This window comes from Bos indicus, chromosome 1 (genome assembly GCF_029378745.1).
Source record: "Bos indicus isolate NIAB-ARS_2022 breed Sahiwal x Tharparkar chromosome 1, NIAB-ARS_B.indTharparkar_mat_pri_1.0, whole genome shotgun sequence".
In the NCBI taxonomy this organism is placed as follows: Eukaryota; Metazoa; Chordata; class Mammalia; order Artiodactyla; family Bovidae; genus Bos; species Bos indicus.
The window spans coordinates 102554566-102568446 of NC_091760.1; the positions used below are offsets into that span (position 1 = coordinate 102554566).

Here is a 13881-nt window from a genome sequence, read left to right on the forward strand (position 1 = left end):
TTAATTTGATCACCCCCACCCCCTCAGGCCTGGGCTGTAATTTTCCAAACAACCATCTCTCATTTGCAAATAAAAGTTAAAATCAATCCAGAGATACAGAATGCTAACTTCTTGTTAGTCAAATTTACAGGGTTTTTCTTTGTAGAGCTGCCAGATTGTGACCGATCAAAAGAGGAGAGAGAGAGAGAGAATATGAATATCACTTGCTTCCTTGCTTCCTAAGCAGGGATTTGCCTGCGATGCACAGCGAAAGGACTGCGGCGGCTGATTTACACAGTTGGAGCAGAGGAGGGGCCGGGGGTGCTGGGGGGACAAGCTGGCGGAGGCTCCGGTGATGGGCTGATCTGGGGGCTCCCGAGCGGCGCTCCCTCCATGAGCGATTTGGGGGCGGCTGATGGATTTGCATTCGGGTTCCAGCCTGGCGTTCGGTATATTGTCTCCTAACACCCGACCTGGTGCTCCCAGTTTGGGTGCAGACGTTGGTAAGTAACGTGTAATCCGATTTTAGTTATTTCCTAGGCCATTAAAGTGGCACTTTTAAAGCAGGTCAGTCTTAAATGAGGCTGCCGCCGAGAGCGTCTCCTTGGCCTGAAGCATTCCGCGGTCCCCTTCCCCGCCCCCCACCCTCTCCTGCTCCAGAAGTGAGGACGCTTGAATGGTGAGCTGTCAGGGGGCTCACTTTCTGCCAACCGGATCGCTTCACCTTGGTGTTTTACCCGAGATCCCCCAAATTCAAGTCGAATTTGGAGTGTTCAGCCATACTGTTGTATTTGTATCCCGTCTCTCTTTTTCTCTCCTCCTCCCCCCGCCCCCACCTTCGCTGTCTGGCCAATGCTGGGATCTGGGATCTGGACACCCCCTTCCAGCCTGCTTCCCACTCCACCCCACCTCTTCTTCTCTCATCTACACAGCACCCACCCCCACTTCCACCTACCCAAAGGGTCAAGAGCAAAGACACCGGGAGAAGGCAAGGTCTAATCCCAGCTCCCTTTAGGGAAGGAGGCCTCGGGAAGGGATTGCGCTTTGAGTGACAACCTTTCAGGAAGCTAGAGAGAAAAACCCGGAGACCGAGCCAGGGTTCTCGGGGACCGTGGAGCTCACAGCTGAATCGAGATCACCGAGATCTGAAATCAAAGAGCTCAGTCCTGGGACACTCACGCTGCCTGCCTGCCATCGAGGGTATATAGAGCTGTGGTCCTGAGTGTCTGTCACCGGCATTGCCGCGCTAGGTGTGCGCCCGGCTCTCCCATTGGTATGCAGCGACCATTTCCCTGCGAGTCTCAAAGGTGGAAACACTTGAAAGGATTACAAGCGTGATTTGGTGGCCTTTCTGAAAGTTGGCGGCCTGGGGAGGAGAAACTGCAGGCTACTGCATGATGGATATAATTCTGCCTCCCAGAGAGTTTGCACCTCTCGCTGGGAAGCCCCTTGGAGTAAACCTCGGAGATCGAGAGCGCTCTGCACTGATAGGTACTCGCCGCCATCCTTTCCTACTTTGCCTAATTGAAACCAGTGTTCTCGCGTGTAAGGATGTTCTTTGTAGAGCATATAGTTTGGCCGCGGTGGCTTCTGTACGCTCACAGGTGCTAGAGGGTTATATCTTTGAAGCGGATCATTTAGCTGTAAGGACGATGATAGAAAGAGTGGTACTGGAAACTAAAATACCCTCGGACCCCTTTTCTTGGGGGTGTAAATCGTAAGTAACTCCAACAAATAGGCCAGGTGGCAGAGCGAAGGGCCCCTCCCCCAGCGGATCGCTCGTGTTGTAAAGGATAGAAGGAAAATGGCTTGAGCTTTTTAATCATTTTCCATTTCTAAACAGACCCATTGTGCGTTTCGCCTGGCGACAGATTAGAAAAGGACCTCTGGAAGGATCAGGGCTTTTCAGAAAATGAATGATGCAGCATTTTAATTATTTGTTCTAGGGAAGATCATTTTGCTTCCATATTGGAATATTTAATCTTAGATATGGAGAGATTAGTGGGCTCGGAGATCCAGCAAAGGGGAGGGGGAGGTGGGAGGGGGCACTGTGGGGAGAAAGGGCTTCTTGTCCTCCCTGTGGACAAACAAATGATGCTGGGCGCTCGCAGCAGGAAGCGGTCGAAATCCGGACTCCAGGGCCCTTCATCTCCTAACTTTTGGAGCTCTTCCTATCTCTTAGATACCCTGCATCGAGAAAAAGGGAAGGAAAATGGTGAAATGCCCTTTAGGACATGTCCCGGATCAAGAACTTGGAGCGGGATGTGGGGGTGGGGTGGTGGTGGTGGTGGTGGTTGTAGTTCAAGACAGAACAGAGAATGATTGCAGAGAGGGCCATTTACTGTCACTGGAGCGCAGGGAAGCCTCCCGGTTACCCATCGATTCCATCGCATCTTGGGTTCCGATAAGATTCCTGAAATAGTCACCATCTCTGCACGTTGGGTACAGAAGGTGGTGTTGGGGGCTGGGGCGGGGGGCAGCTGGTGAAAGAGACGGGATTGCTCTGTTCTGAGCTCAGCTTCTTGGCTGAGACCGATAGATTGGGTGGGTCTGGAATGTTAAGGTTGGGGAACGTTAAGAGAATCCTGCCCTCCTGCTTACTTAGTCTCTGACAGCCACTGTGGAGTGTCCGACACAGGTGCGGTCACTTCTAATGCAAAATATGCAACTATCCTATGACTGATTTTTAAGTAACGGTTTTTTTCTGTTAGATTATTTATATATATTTAGAATGGTAATGACATATACATTTGGTCTCGTGAAAAAGTGCTTTAAGAAAAACTCACCTCTACGGGCTAGCTAACTTTGAGCCCTTGGGCAAGTCCAGTTCTTTAGCGACCATAAAGCCTTTCCTTTCCCCGTGAGATGATGACAGGATTCATGTGTGTTGTGGGGGCGAGGGCGACATCCCCGAGGCACAGTTGTCGCTAACTAGACTCCTTTGCTGCACACTTGCCTCTCTCCAGTTTCCCTACTAAGGTGCATTTTCGTCCCAGCAGGTAGGACTGTAAAACCATCAGATGAGGCTTTAAAAACTCTTCTTAGAGAATCCTTGTGAGCTCTGATCTGGTGGCTCCTCTTCACTGAAATGTCTTCCCTCAATCAACCCCACCCTCAGGACTCTCTACCATCCTCTTCCCGAAAATACCACGGAGAAATATGAGGGGGTTGGGGGGGAGGGGCGGGGCAAATAAATGAAAGGAAAAAAAAAAAAAAAGAATCTAAACCCTGAAATGCTGCCCCCTATCCCCGCGAGGTCTTTCCTGGTGGAAGAAGTGAAATGTGTCATTGTTATCCAAGTGGTCTGCGTATCCTTCCAGAGCACTGGCTTGTCTCTGGTTTTTAGAAGGTGGAAGCAGCCAGAGCTGTTGAATCCAGGGGAGATCGAAGGCTCTGAACTGCTGCACAACAAAAGGATTCCTGGTGCAAAGAAATCGAAGCAAAATGCAGGAGAAACTCGGTCCAAGTCGCTTAGTCTGCCTGAGCTCTTACTCAGGACACCCAAGCAGAATCAGCTATATTCAGCTCTTCTGCTTTGGAGACCTGAATTTCCCTTTATCCCCGTCTTTGAGAGTAAGTGTGGGCTGTGAAAACGATAATTCTAAAGAACAGTCTTACTTTTCAAACTGTCTACACTAGAGAGCGGAGATTTGGGAACTAGAGGAGCAAACTAGTCAGGCAATGGTTTCCTTCAGTTAAATTAAGAAATCAAAATTAAAAAAAAAAAAAAAAAATGCCAACCACCCCTTCCCCCGTCCCGACCAAAGGAATGTTTCCCTTTGGTTGATCTCTTCTTCCTTTTTAAAAAAATTTTGACAGTTTGTCATCTTGACCCCTCCACTTCTTTTCTCTCCCCTTAAACACACACACACACTCACACCCACACAACTGTATAGTCACGGCTTCCTAGTGCTCGCGCCCGACCCCATGGTAAGCGCGTTCCCCTTCTCGGGGCTCATTTTCGTGACGTGGAAAGCCGGATCCAGGGTTACAGCACATATTAAAAAAAAAAAAAAAGCCAGCGCAAGAGAAGTCCGCGATTCTGCACTGTGATTGAGCCTGCCCTCCTCCCTGCCTTCCTCCCGCCCTTCCTCCAAGTGCCCAATGATGTGCTGCCGGTACCCAGGGAGAGCAGCTACGGCGGCGGCAGCGGCGGCGGCGGCGGCAGCGAAGCTGGAAGCCTGCAGCAGCCCCTTCTCTCTCCTCTATTGAGTGTGCCAAGCGGCAGTTCTGCATTCTAAAGAAACCCATTGAAAGGCCCCTTGCATTCCCAGCACGTCTCAAGCTTGCTTTTATTTTTTTTTTTCTGTGGTCTCTCCCCCCACCCCCCACTATCCCCCTTTGCTTCAGCTTCAGCAAAAGGAAGGAAGGGGGAGGGAAAGAAAGAATCCTTAAACTCAAGCTTCTTCTTCTTCTTTTTTTTTTCCTTCCCCCCTCCCCCGATGATCAATGCTTAAAAAAATAAAAATCCTGCAAAATAGGTAAGTCAAAGCCATATGGAGCTTTTCTTGTCTAAATATCAGGGACCTCAAAAACAAGGAAAAACATAGAAAAAAAAAAAAGAATGGTAAAAAAGAAAGAACTTAAGTAGGTTTTAATATTTTAAAAGGGGTACAAGGAAGACTTATACTGCAGTGTAGCCTCATCTGCTTTCTTTTTTCATTTAATTGTTTCCAAAAATTGAGTACTGCATGCCTGAGGCAAATTTCTCTTTGCTTTCTTAAGGGTTCTCCTCTCCGTACAGTTGTGTACATCATATGCAAGCTGAATGTGGAGATTTATTCTTTTCACTCTCCCTATAAGTTGTATCATTGTGTTTTAAGTTAGGTTGACAAAATATTTCCTTAATGGATGCATCTGTGTGGAAAGAAAATACATACTAAAAACTCCGGTTTATTTTTATTGATCAAAAACAATTTAATTTTGATTGATATTTCAGTGACTTAGAAGGGCAATCTAATATAACTGCATCATTATAATTTATTTATATATGCATTTTCATATATGGATATTAGGCTCCAAGAGATCCATGGAGGAAAGCTCCGAATTATTAGATTAGTGCACTGTATTTGTTCCTTCTCATTGGAAAAGAGCAATATCTTTCTGAAATGTATTTCATGTGATCATTTATCAGGAGGTAAGAATCCAGGTTTCCACTATTTCTTGCCTTTACCCAAACCCCCTCTACAAATCACCTGCCATTCCATCTTTTTGCAGGATTCCTCAGTTGATCATGATGGAACAGATATACATTCCAAACTAAGCTCTGCAAGTGTTTTAATACAGACACTCCTAGGCTCAGCACCCTTTAGCTGTCACTATCTTTAGCTCTGACAACTGCATGGGCTTGTTCTTTAGAAAGGCTAATCACGCCTAAAGGATTTAAACAGCCAAATGATACACATATGTAGAAATAATGTAATTAAAGGAGATGTTAATAATCTGTGCTTGGGCAAAAGGGGTTGGGGTACAGTGAGTTACTGGGCATGCACTAAAATTAAGCATATTGTGCTCATTTCTTAAGAGAAATCTTGGGTTTTCCTGAGATACCAATCATCTTACACAGCTTAACATCTGATGTTGGTCCAAAGGCTCATAATCTATCATACTCTTTAATCTAATAACTTTGGGGCATGCCATATCTTTTTATGAACAGAAACCCATAGTTTAAAGAACATTTTCTTCCATCAGAGTTTCAATCAGATCCATAATAGGCACCTCTGATAGCAATGAGAGTTTTAACAGGCAAACAAGTGTAATAGCCAAATAATTGCCATTATTACTGAATCTGCCTATCCCTAAGAGGAATCACTGTATGCCACTTTCCTTGCTTGCTACAAGAGACAACAAAGGATGCTTTTGATTTAATGATACACCCTTCCCCAGGTATGGCTTGATTCAGGAAAATGTCATCACATGGCACAATACTTCAGTCTCCTAATTTTAAGATATAGGACATATTAAGCATGTTGATAGGTCATTTTGAGTGTCAGTTCAACAATTACTAAAGTTTTTATATCACTCTTAAAAAGGTCCACATATAGGAGTCAATTAGAGTAGTGTATATGATGAAAAGCTAAAAATCTGCATCTTTATTTCTGTTGCAGTTTTGTAATCAACCGCGAATGATGAAACCTTCTATAGCTGAGATGCTTCACAGAGGGAGGATGTTGTGGATAATTCTTCTAAGCACAATTGCTTTAGGATGGACTACCCCGATTCCCCTCATAGAGGACTCAGAGGAAATAGATGAGCCCTGTTTTGATCCATGCTACTGTGAAGTTAAAGAAAGCCTCTTTCATATACATTGTGACAGCAAAGGATTTACAAATATTAGTCAGATTACTGAGTTCTGGTCAAGACCTTTTAAACTGTATCTGCAGAGAAATTCAATGAGGAAATTGTACACCAACAGTTTTCTTCATTTGAATAATGCTGTGTCCATTAACCTTGGGAACAATGCATTGCAGGACATTCAAACAGGAGCTTTCAACGGTCTTAAGATTTTAAAGAGACTGTATCTTCACGAGAACAAGCTAGACATCTTCAGAAATGACACCTTCCTTGGCTTGGAAAGTCTGGAATATCTTCAGGCAGACTACAATGTAATTAAACGTATTGAGAGTGGGGCATTTCGGAATCTAAGTAAATTGAGAGTTCTGATTTTAAATGATAATCTCATTCCCATGCTTCCAACAAATTTATTTAAGGCTGTCTCCTTAACCCACTTGGACCTGCGTGGAAACAGGTTAAAAGTTCTTTTTTACCGAGGAATGCTAGACCATATTGGCAGAAGCCTGATGGAGCTCCAGCTGGAAGAAAATCCCTGGAACTGTACATGTGAAATCGTGCAACTGAAGAGTTGGCTGGAACGCATTCCTTACACTGCCCTGGTGGGAGATATCACCTGTGAGACTCCTTTCCATTTTCATGGAAAGGACCTGAGAGAAATCAGGAAAACAGAACTCTGTCCCTTGTTGTCTGACTCTGAGGTAGAGGCTAGTTTGGGGATTCCCCACTTGTCATCAAACAAGGAGAATGCATGGCCAACTAAGCCTTCCTCAATGCTGTCCTCTGTCCATTTTACTGCTTCTTCTGTTGAATACAAGTCCTCAAATAAACAGCCCAAACCCACCAAACAGCCTCGAACACCAAGGCCACCGTCCACATCTCAAGCTTTATACCCTGGTCCAAACCAACCTCCCATTGCTCCTTATCAGACCAGACCACCCATTCCCATTATATGCCCTACTGGGTGTACCTGTAATTTGCATATCAATGACCTTGGTTTGACTGTCAACTGCAAAGAGCGAGGATTTAATAACATTTCTGAACTTCTTCCAAGGCCTCTGAATGCCAAGAAATTGTACCTGAGTAGCAATCTGATTCAGAAAATATACCGTTCTGATTTTTGGAATTTCTCTTCCTTGGATCTCTTACATCTGGGGAACAATCGTATTTCTTATGTCCAGGATGGGGCCTTCATCAACCTGCCTAACCTAAAGAGCCTCTTTCTCAATGGCAACGATATCGAGAAGCTGACTCCAGGCATGTTTCGAGGCCTACAGAGTTTGCACTACTTGTACTTTGAGTTCAACGTCATCCGGGAAATCCAGCCTGCAGCCTTCAGCCTCATGCCCAACTTGAAGCTGCTATTCCTCAACAATAACTTGCTGAGGACCCTGCCAACAGATGCCTTTGCAGGCACATCCCTGGCTCGGCTCAACTTGAGAAAGAACTACTTCCTCTATCTTCCTGTGGCTGGTGTCCTAGAACACTTGAATGCCATTGTCCAGATAGACCTCAATGAGAATCCTTGGGACTGTACCTGTGACCTGGTTCCCTTCAAACAGTGGATTGAAACCATCAGCTCAGTCAGTGTGGTGGGTGATGTCCTATGCAGGAGCCCTGAGAACCTCACCCACCGTGACGTGCGCACTATTGAACTGGAAGTTCTCTGCCCAGAGATGCTACACATCGCACCAGCTGGAGCATCCCCCGCTCAGCCTGGAGATGCTCACCTTGCTGGGGGGCCGACGAGTGCATCACCTTATGAGTTCTCTCCCCCTGGGGGCCCTGTGCCACTTTCTGTGTTGATTCTCAGCCTGCTGGTTCTGTTTTTTTCAGCAGTCTTTGTTGCTGCAGGCCTCTTTGCCTATGTCCTCCGACGGCGCCGGAAGAAGCTGCCCTTTAGAAGCAAGAGGCAGGAAGGCGTGGACCTCACTGGCATCCAGATGCAATGCCACCGACTTTTTGAGGATGGTGGAGGTGGTGGAGGTGGAAATGGAGGTGGGGGCCGACCAACTATTTCTTCCCCAGAGAAGGCCCCTCCTGTGGGTCATGTATACGAGTACATCCCTCATCCCGTTACTCAGATGTGCAACAACCCCATCTACAAGCCTCGTGAGGAGGAGGAGGTGGTTGTTTCATCAGGGCCAGAGGCAGGGGGTGCAGAACGTGGGGCTCCTGTGACACAACCTCCGGGAATGGGGGAGGTTCTCCTAGGAAGTGAGCAGTTTGCTGAGACACCCAAGGAGAACCACAGCAACTACCGGACCTTGCTAGAAAAAGAAAAGGAGTGGGCGCTGGCAGTGTCCAGCTCCCAGCTCAATACCATAGTGACCATGAATCATCATCACCCTCACCCTCACCACTCAGCAGTTGGTGGGGTTTCCGGGGTAGTTGCGGGAACTGGGGGAGACTTGGTTGGGTTCCGCCACCACGAGAAGAATGGCGGGGTGGTGCTGTTTCCTCCGGGCGGAGGTTGTGGTGGCAGCAGTATGCTACTAGACCGAGAGAGGCCACAACCAGCCCCCTGTACGGTGGGGTTTGTGGACTGTCTCTATGGCACAGTGCCCAAATTAAAGGAACTGCATGTCCATCCTCCTGGCATGCAATACCCAGACTTACAGCAGGACGCCAGGCTCAAAGAAACCCTTCTCTTCTCGGCTGGAAAGGGCTTCACAGACCACCAAACCCAAAAAAGTGATTACCTCGAGTTAAGGGCCAAACTTCAAACCAAGCCGGATTACCTCGAAGTCCTGGAGAAGACAACATATAGGTTCTAACAGAAAAAGAAAAATACATTAGTGCTTTTTTTTTTTCAAAAGAAAAGAAAAATAAAAGAAATATATCCCTTGCTCCCTTTACACTTGTCCCAATAACTCCATCCTCACAAACTTCCCTGCCCTGAACAGAACTGAAACCGCATGATAACTAGAAAATACAGATGTATGCTCTCCCCACTCAGATGTGATTTGGAGGAAGGGCCATACACAGATCATTAATCAATGAAGTGCCTTCGCAGACTTTTGCCAGCAAATGTTATCATTATTTTTTTATACTGAAACTTGAGACTTTGACTGTGCCATGTATAAGGTATATTGGGGATCATTGTATTGATCCTAATTAAGTAAAATTCAATGTGTCTTTTTATTTTCAGTAACTTTTTTTTTTTTAGTTGTAGTTTTGTTTTGACAGGGAGGGGGGAAAACAGATTGCCATTTGTGGTTTTCGTTCCTCTTCCCATCATGGCACAGATTCTGTACATGTATTAACAATGCAGTTTGCTGCATGCCTGGAAACTGCAAGATGGGGAGGGAGGGGGCGGGCTTTGCTGGAATGTTCTCACCCACTCGTTTTTTCTGTCACACACATACCCACATGCACATCACAAATCCCTGCACATAGTTAGGTCCCTAAACCTGCAGTTTCTTCCTTCTGGTGTAGGTACACACACACACACACACACACACACACACACACACACCCCTCATCCATTCAACCCAATCTAATTAGTTCGGGTTTGATCCATTCCTATCCTCTCCATAGCTTCACCTTCCTTTCTCCTCTAGTGTACAGCTCAAAACATCTCTCCTACCACCCTGGAAAAGTCATCTTCTAGGCTGGAGCCTACTGAAGTGGAGGCCTGATGGTTTAACAGCTGGAGGCACTCACCTAGGGATGAGCACCTTCTTTGTGACACTTCAGCCTGATGCCAAGATTTTTTGGAGAACATCTGCACTTTCTTATATATATATAATATTAAAAAAACATAAAAAAGCAACTGGGTATATATCACTAACAGCTTTGTAGGAAGCACTTTTAATGTTTTCTCTCTCACACACAAAGATTCAAAAGAAATGTGCATATATTTATTCTGTAATTTCAGTGATTATAAATTGTAAAGGTAATGTTTAATCATTGTATAGTGATTATGCGTCTGGTATAGCTTTCCTAATAAAAAGTTTTTGAAAAACATAATACATTATATATAGAGGATACAAAGCTTGAACTTTAAACTCCAGCTATGCCATGCCTTTTGTGCTCCCATTTTTTAAAATCTTTCTTTTACTTCTTACACAGAAAGCTAGTTTATTAACAAGTTTGATGCACTGTGATGTTAATAAATCTTGTAACTCACGACACCCATTCCACACACTAGGATAAAAATGGGACATAAAAAAATGTGATTTATCGATATATAGTTCACTTCTTTCTCTTGAATTATGAGTTTCAAACTTAGTACTCCAATGATGTATCATTTTTCCTAGGCAGGATGCAGTTGGGAGAAACTGTAAATATATTGCTAAGAAGTACAGGATTAATTAGGAAACACTGATCAAGAATCCATGAATCGTATGATAGTTAAAGGCTTAAAGGAATGCTATAGTTTTTAAAAAATATGCACTAAAATTACTTACACACACACACACACACCAACCAATCAAAGTATAAGGCCTGGGAGCCAATTTGACAGTCAGCATTCTGTTATTTCTGAAAGCTGTCATTGTTATATTTTAGCTCTTGCTTTTATCAACCACTTACTGCAACCGACCCCAAACATGCTTGAACTAAGACAGGATGCTGAATGAGTTTATCTTTCTGTATGACACTAAAATGATGTTGCAAAATTAATCTGACAATAATTTGAGTTATTATCCATTTACATGTGAGCGAAACCAAAGAAAATCGTATTTTTAAGGTGCCAGTATCTTGTTTGTGAAGGAAACTGAACTAATACAAAGAAACCAGAGAGCTTTGAGACAGGCATTTATCTCATCAGGCCAGTAGAGGACAGCAGAGCTCCAGAGATTCATAGACCCTGTACCTGCAGAGCTGTGCAGTGAGGCCAGCGTTCTCTGCTAGTTTCCTCCAGTTGCCCTTAGTAGAAATTATCATTATGCTTTGAATGTAATTCACTGCAGGCCCTGATGCCTTACATCACATTTTTTTTCCATAAAAAAGAAGACTAGTAGCTTCTAAAGCTCCTTAACTGATACGAAACTAAGGCACGGTACTTAAAAAAGCCCCATGAATGTCTAGAATAACATATTTGTATTTCTTGATTAATTATATATGAGTAATAACATAGATATGCATAAAATAAAAAACACAAGTATATCAATGTAAAACGCAACTTTTCAGGACTACCTTGTATTTGGTACATTATATCTAAAACTTTCCTCCTCCATTATTTGAAGTATATTTTGGAATTAGTTCAGATAAAGAAAAGCCCTTGGGCATAATTCACTATTTATCTATATACAATATTGAAATACAGATCTTTTGCAAGAGGATCAGATCCACTATTACATAGCTGTTGTTCTTTGTTTCTTCTTTTCATTTTCCCAGAAGTTACCTTTTTCTAAGTTATCTCACCTTCCTTGCTCTTTCTAATCATCTCTTCATCCTTTACCTGACAATTTTATTTTTTAAGGTACAGAAAGTTAGTATTAACCTTTAAGTGGCTTACTATCAGATTTATGAAGTCCCTCTAGACTAGGTATTTACCATGTTCCTATTCCTCCTAATCAAATGTTTTAATGATTAGCATAAAGCATGTGCATAATAAAACTCAGAGTGCAAAGCAAGATACTTCTAACATTATCATCATTTCCTTAACAACTATGCATACAATCATAACATGACATATTATACAAGTCAGACTATAGTACAATCCCTAATAAAACCAGATCTTTCAACATTTGAAAAGTGTCCATAAACCATATCAAATTATAACTTGATAACTGTAATGTTTATATTTTATTCATTAAATACAGAGAGTAAGACTATCTCTTCTTATATAGGTATGAATTTTATCCTTGAATTAGGAATAAATTTATTTAATGAAAATAAATTTACATGAGAATGAAATTTTGTATCTAAAGAGATAATATTTTGCTTCCATGGAGTTTTCTATCCCCTGGGCAAGGCCACTTATTTTAGCTGTGCATTAAAAATAGTTAAGTTAGCTTCAATTTATGATATCAGATAACGTTTTCTTCAAGTACCATGGGCATTAACATAGGTCCTATGATTAGGATTTGTTCTATGTTTTTGCTGCAGTAAAATGATTATTTTTTTTAAAAGACAGATTATTAATTCACTTCATAATGATGGTCAGTTTGACTGAAGCAGTCCCAGATCTGACTAATATCTTCTTATCTTCTTTGCTGTTTTAGTACAAATTAGAATAACAATATTTGACAATAACATGTATTGTTTTAGCCCTTTAACTATGAGATGGTGAGTAGAAAATACTCGAAAGTGAAATGTTAGTTTGACTCACTACTAGTTTTAACACATTATTTTTCTATACAGAATTATTATGTGAATACTTTTAGGTTTTAATTTTAAAAGTATTGTTTCATCTAATTGCAAAATACTAAAAAATATAAGGATAATGAGTACCATATTTTAAATAAAAGTTTAGAAAGAGAGATCACAAGGAAAAAGCTTACTGAGGTTGAAAAGTTTTTTTTTTTCCCCCTTATCTAGGAATCCTAGTTTTAAATTCTTACTATCTACAAAAAATACTTGTGTTTAGAATTATGAAACTTGGTAATGCAATCACAGAACATAACTTTTCTTTGACTATTGTAACACATTATTTTGATCCATTTAGTATAAATACATTGCTCACACAGTGCTAACCTTTTTCAATTATGTTGTCTAAGCCAATAAATGTTGTATTTTTTTGTAAAATTGCTATGACAAAGCAATCATTAACAAGATACTCCACAAAACATAAGACATATGACTGTAATGAGTTAAGATAATATGAGAGGAAATGACTAAAAGAAGACTTCATCTTAAGTGACTTGAGCAAGTTGAATTTGAGCTTAGACATTTTTTTTTTTCTTTTTTTCCTTTTTGCCGCACCATGTGGCATGCGGAACTTCCCTGACCAGGGATGGAACCTGTACCCGCTGCAGTCTTAACCGCTGTATCTCCAGGGAAGTCTAAGCTTAGGCATTTCTAATATATTTAGCTCAAAATTCTCAACTGTGAAAATTCAGGTAAACAGAACATAAATAACTATCACGAATTTTACTATATAAGTATTCTGCTTAACAAATATACTACATGCCTTTTAAAATAGGAGCAATAACATGTGTAATTGGGCAGTCATGTGTGTGTGTATATAAATATAGTACTATTATATATGTATATACATTGTATATACATGTATAGAGTTTATATATGCTGGATTATACATACATGTAAATTATGGATCTTTTTCTTTCATGTATAATAATTTCAGTTTTATGCATTTATTTTCCTTGCTTCTGTTTAGCTACCATCCAAGTAAAGCTGGATGAAATTATGAGTCTTCACTTTGGGAATATTCACATGTGAAAAGTAACTCTGTAATTAGTATCTTTGAATTTAAAAGTCTTTTATCTTCCAATTTGTTTCATTTTATTATTTAAGTCATAGGGGACAAATCTCAGTCAAACTGTGATTTAAGTCAAGTCCTCACAGAAAAGAAACTAATCTCTTATAAATATGCAACACAAGTCAAATGAAAAGCAAGTGCTTCTTTCATTTTTATATTTCCAAAATAAATTTTACAGGTAAAAACAATTTCAGCAGCTTTATTAATTTGATAAGATCTTT

General features: G+C 41.9%; 1 protein-coding gene across 1 annotated transcript; it reads left to right on the top strand.

The window, feature by feature from the left end:
* The first annotated feature begins 868 nt into the window (after window positions 1-868).
* SLITRK3 (SLIT and NTRK like family member 3) lies at window positions 869-12721 on the top strand. The gene is made up of 2 exons (XM_019967869.2): window positions 869-1470; window positions 6087-12721. Exon 2 carries the CDS (start codon window positions 6105-6107, stop codon window positions 9045-9047), a length of 2943 nt encoding a protein of 980 aa, XP_019823428.2. The 5' UTR covers window positions 869-1470; window positions 6087-6104; the 3' UTR covers window positions 9048-12721.
* The last annotated feature ends 1160 nt before the right edge of the window (window positions 12722-13881 follow it).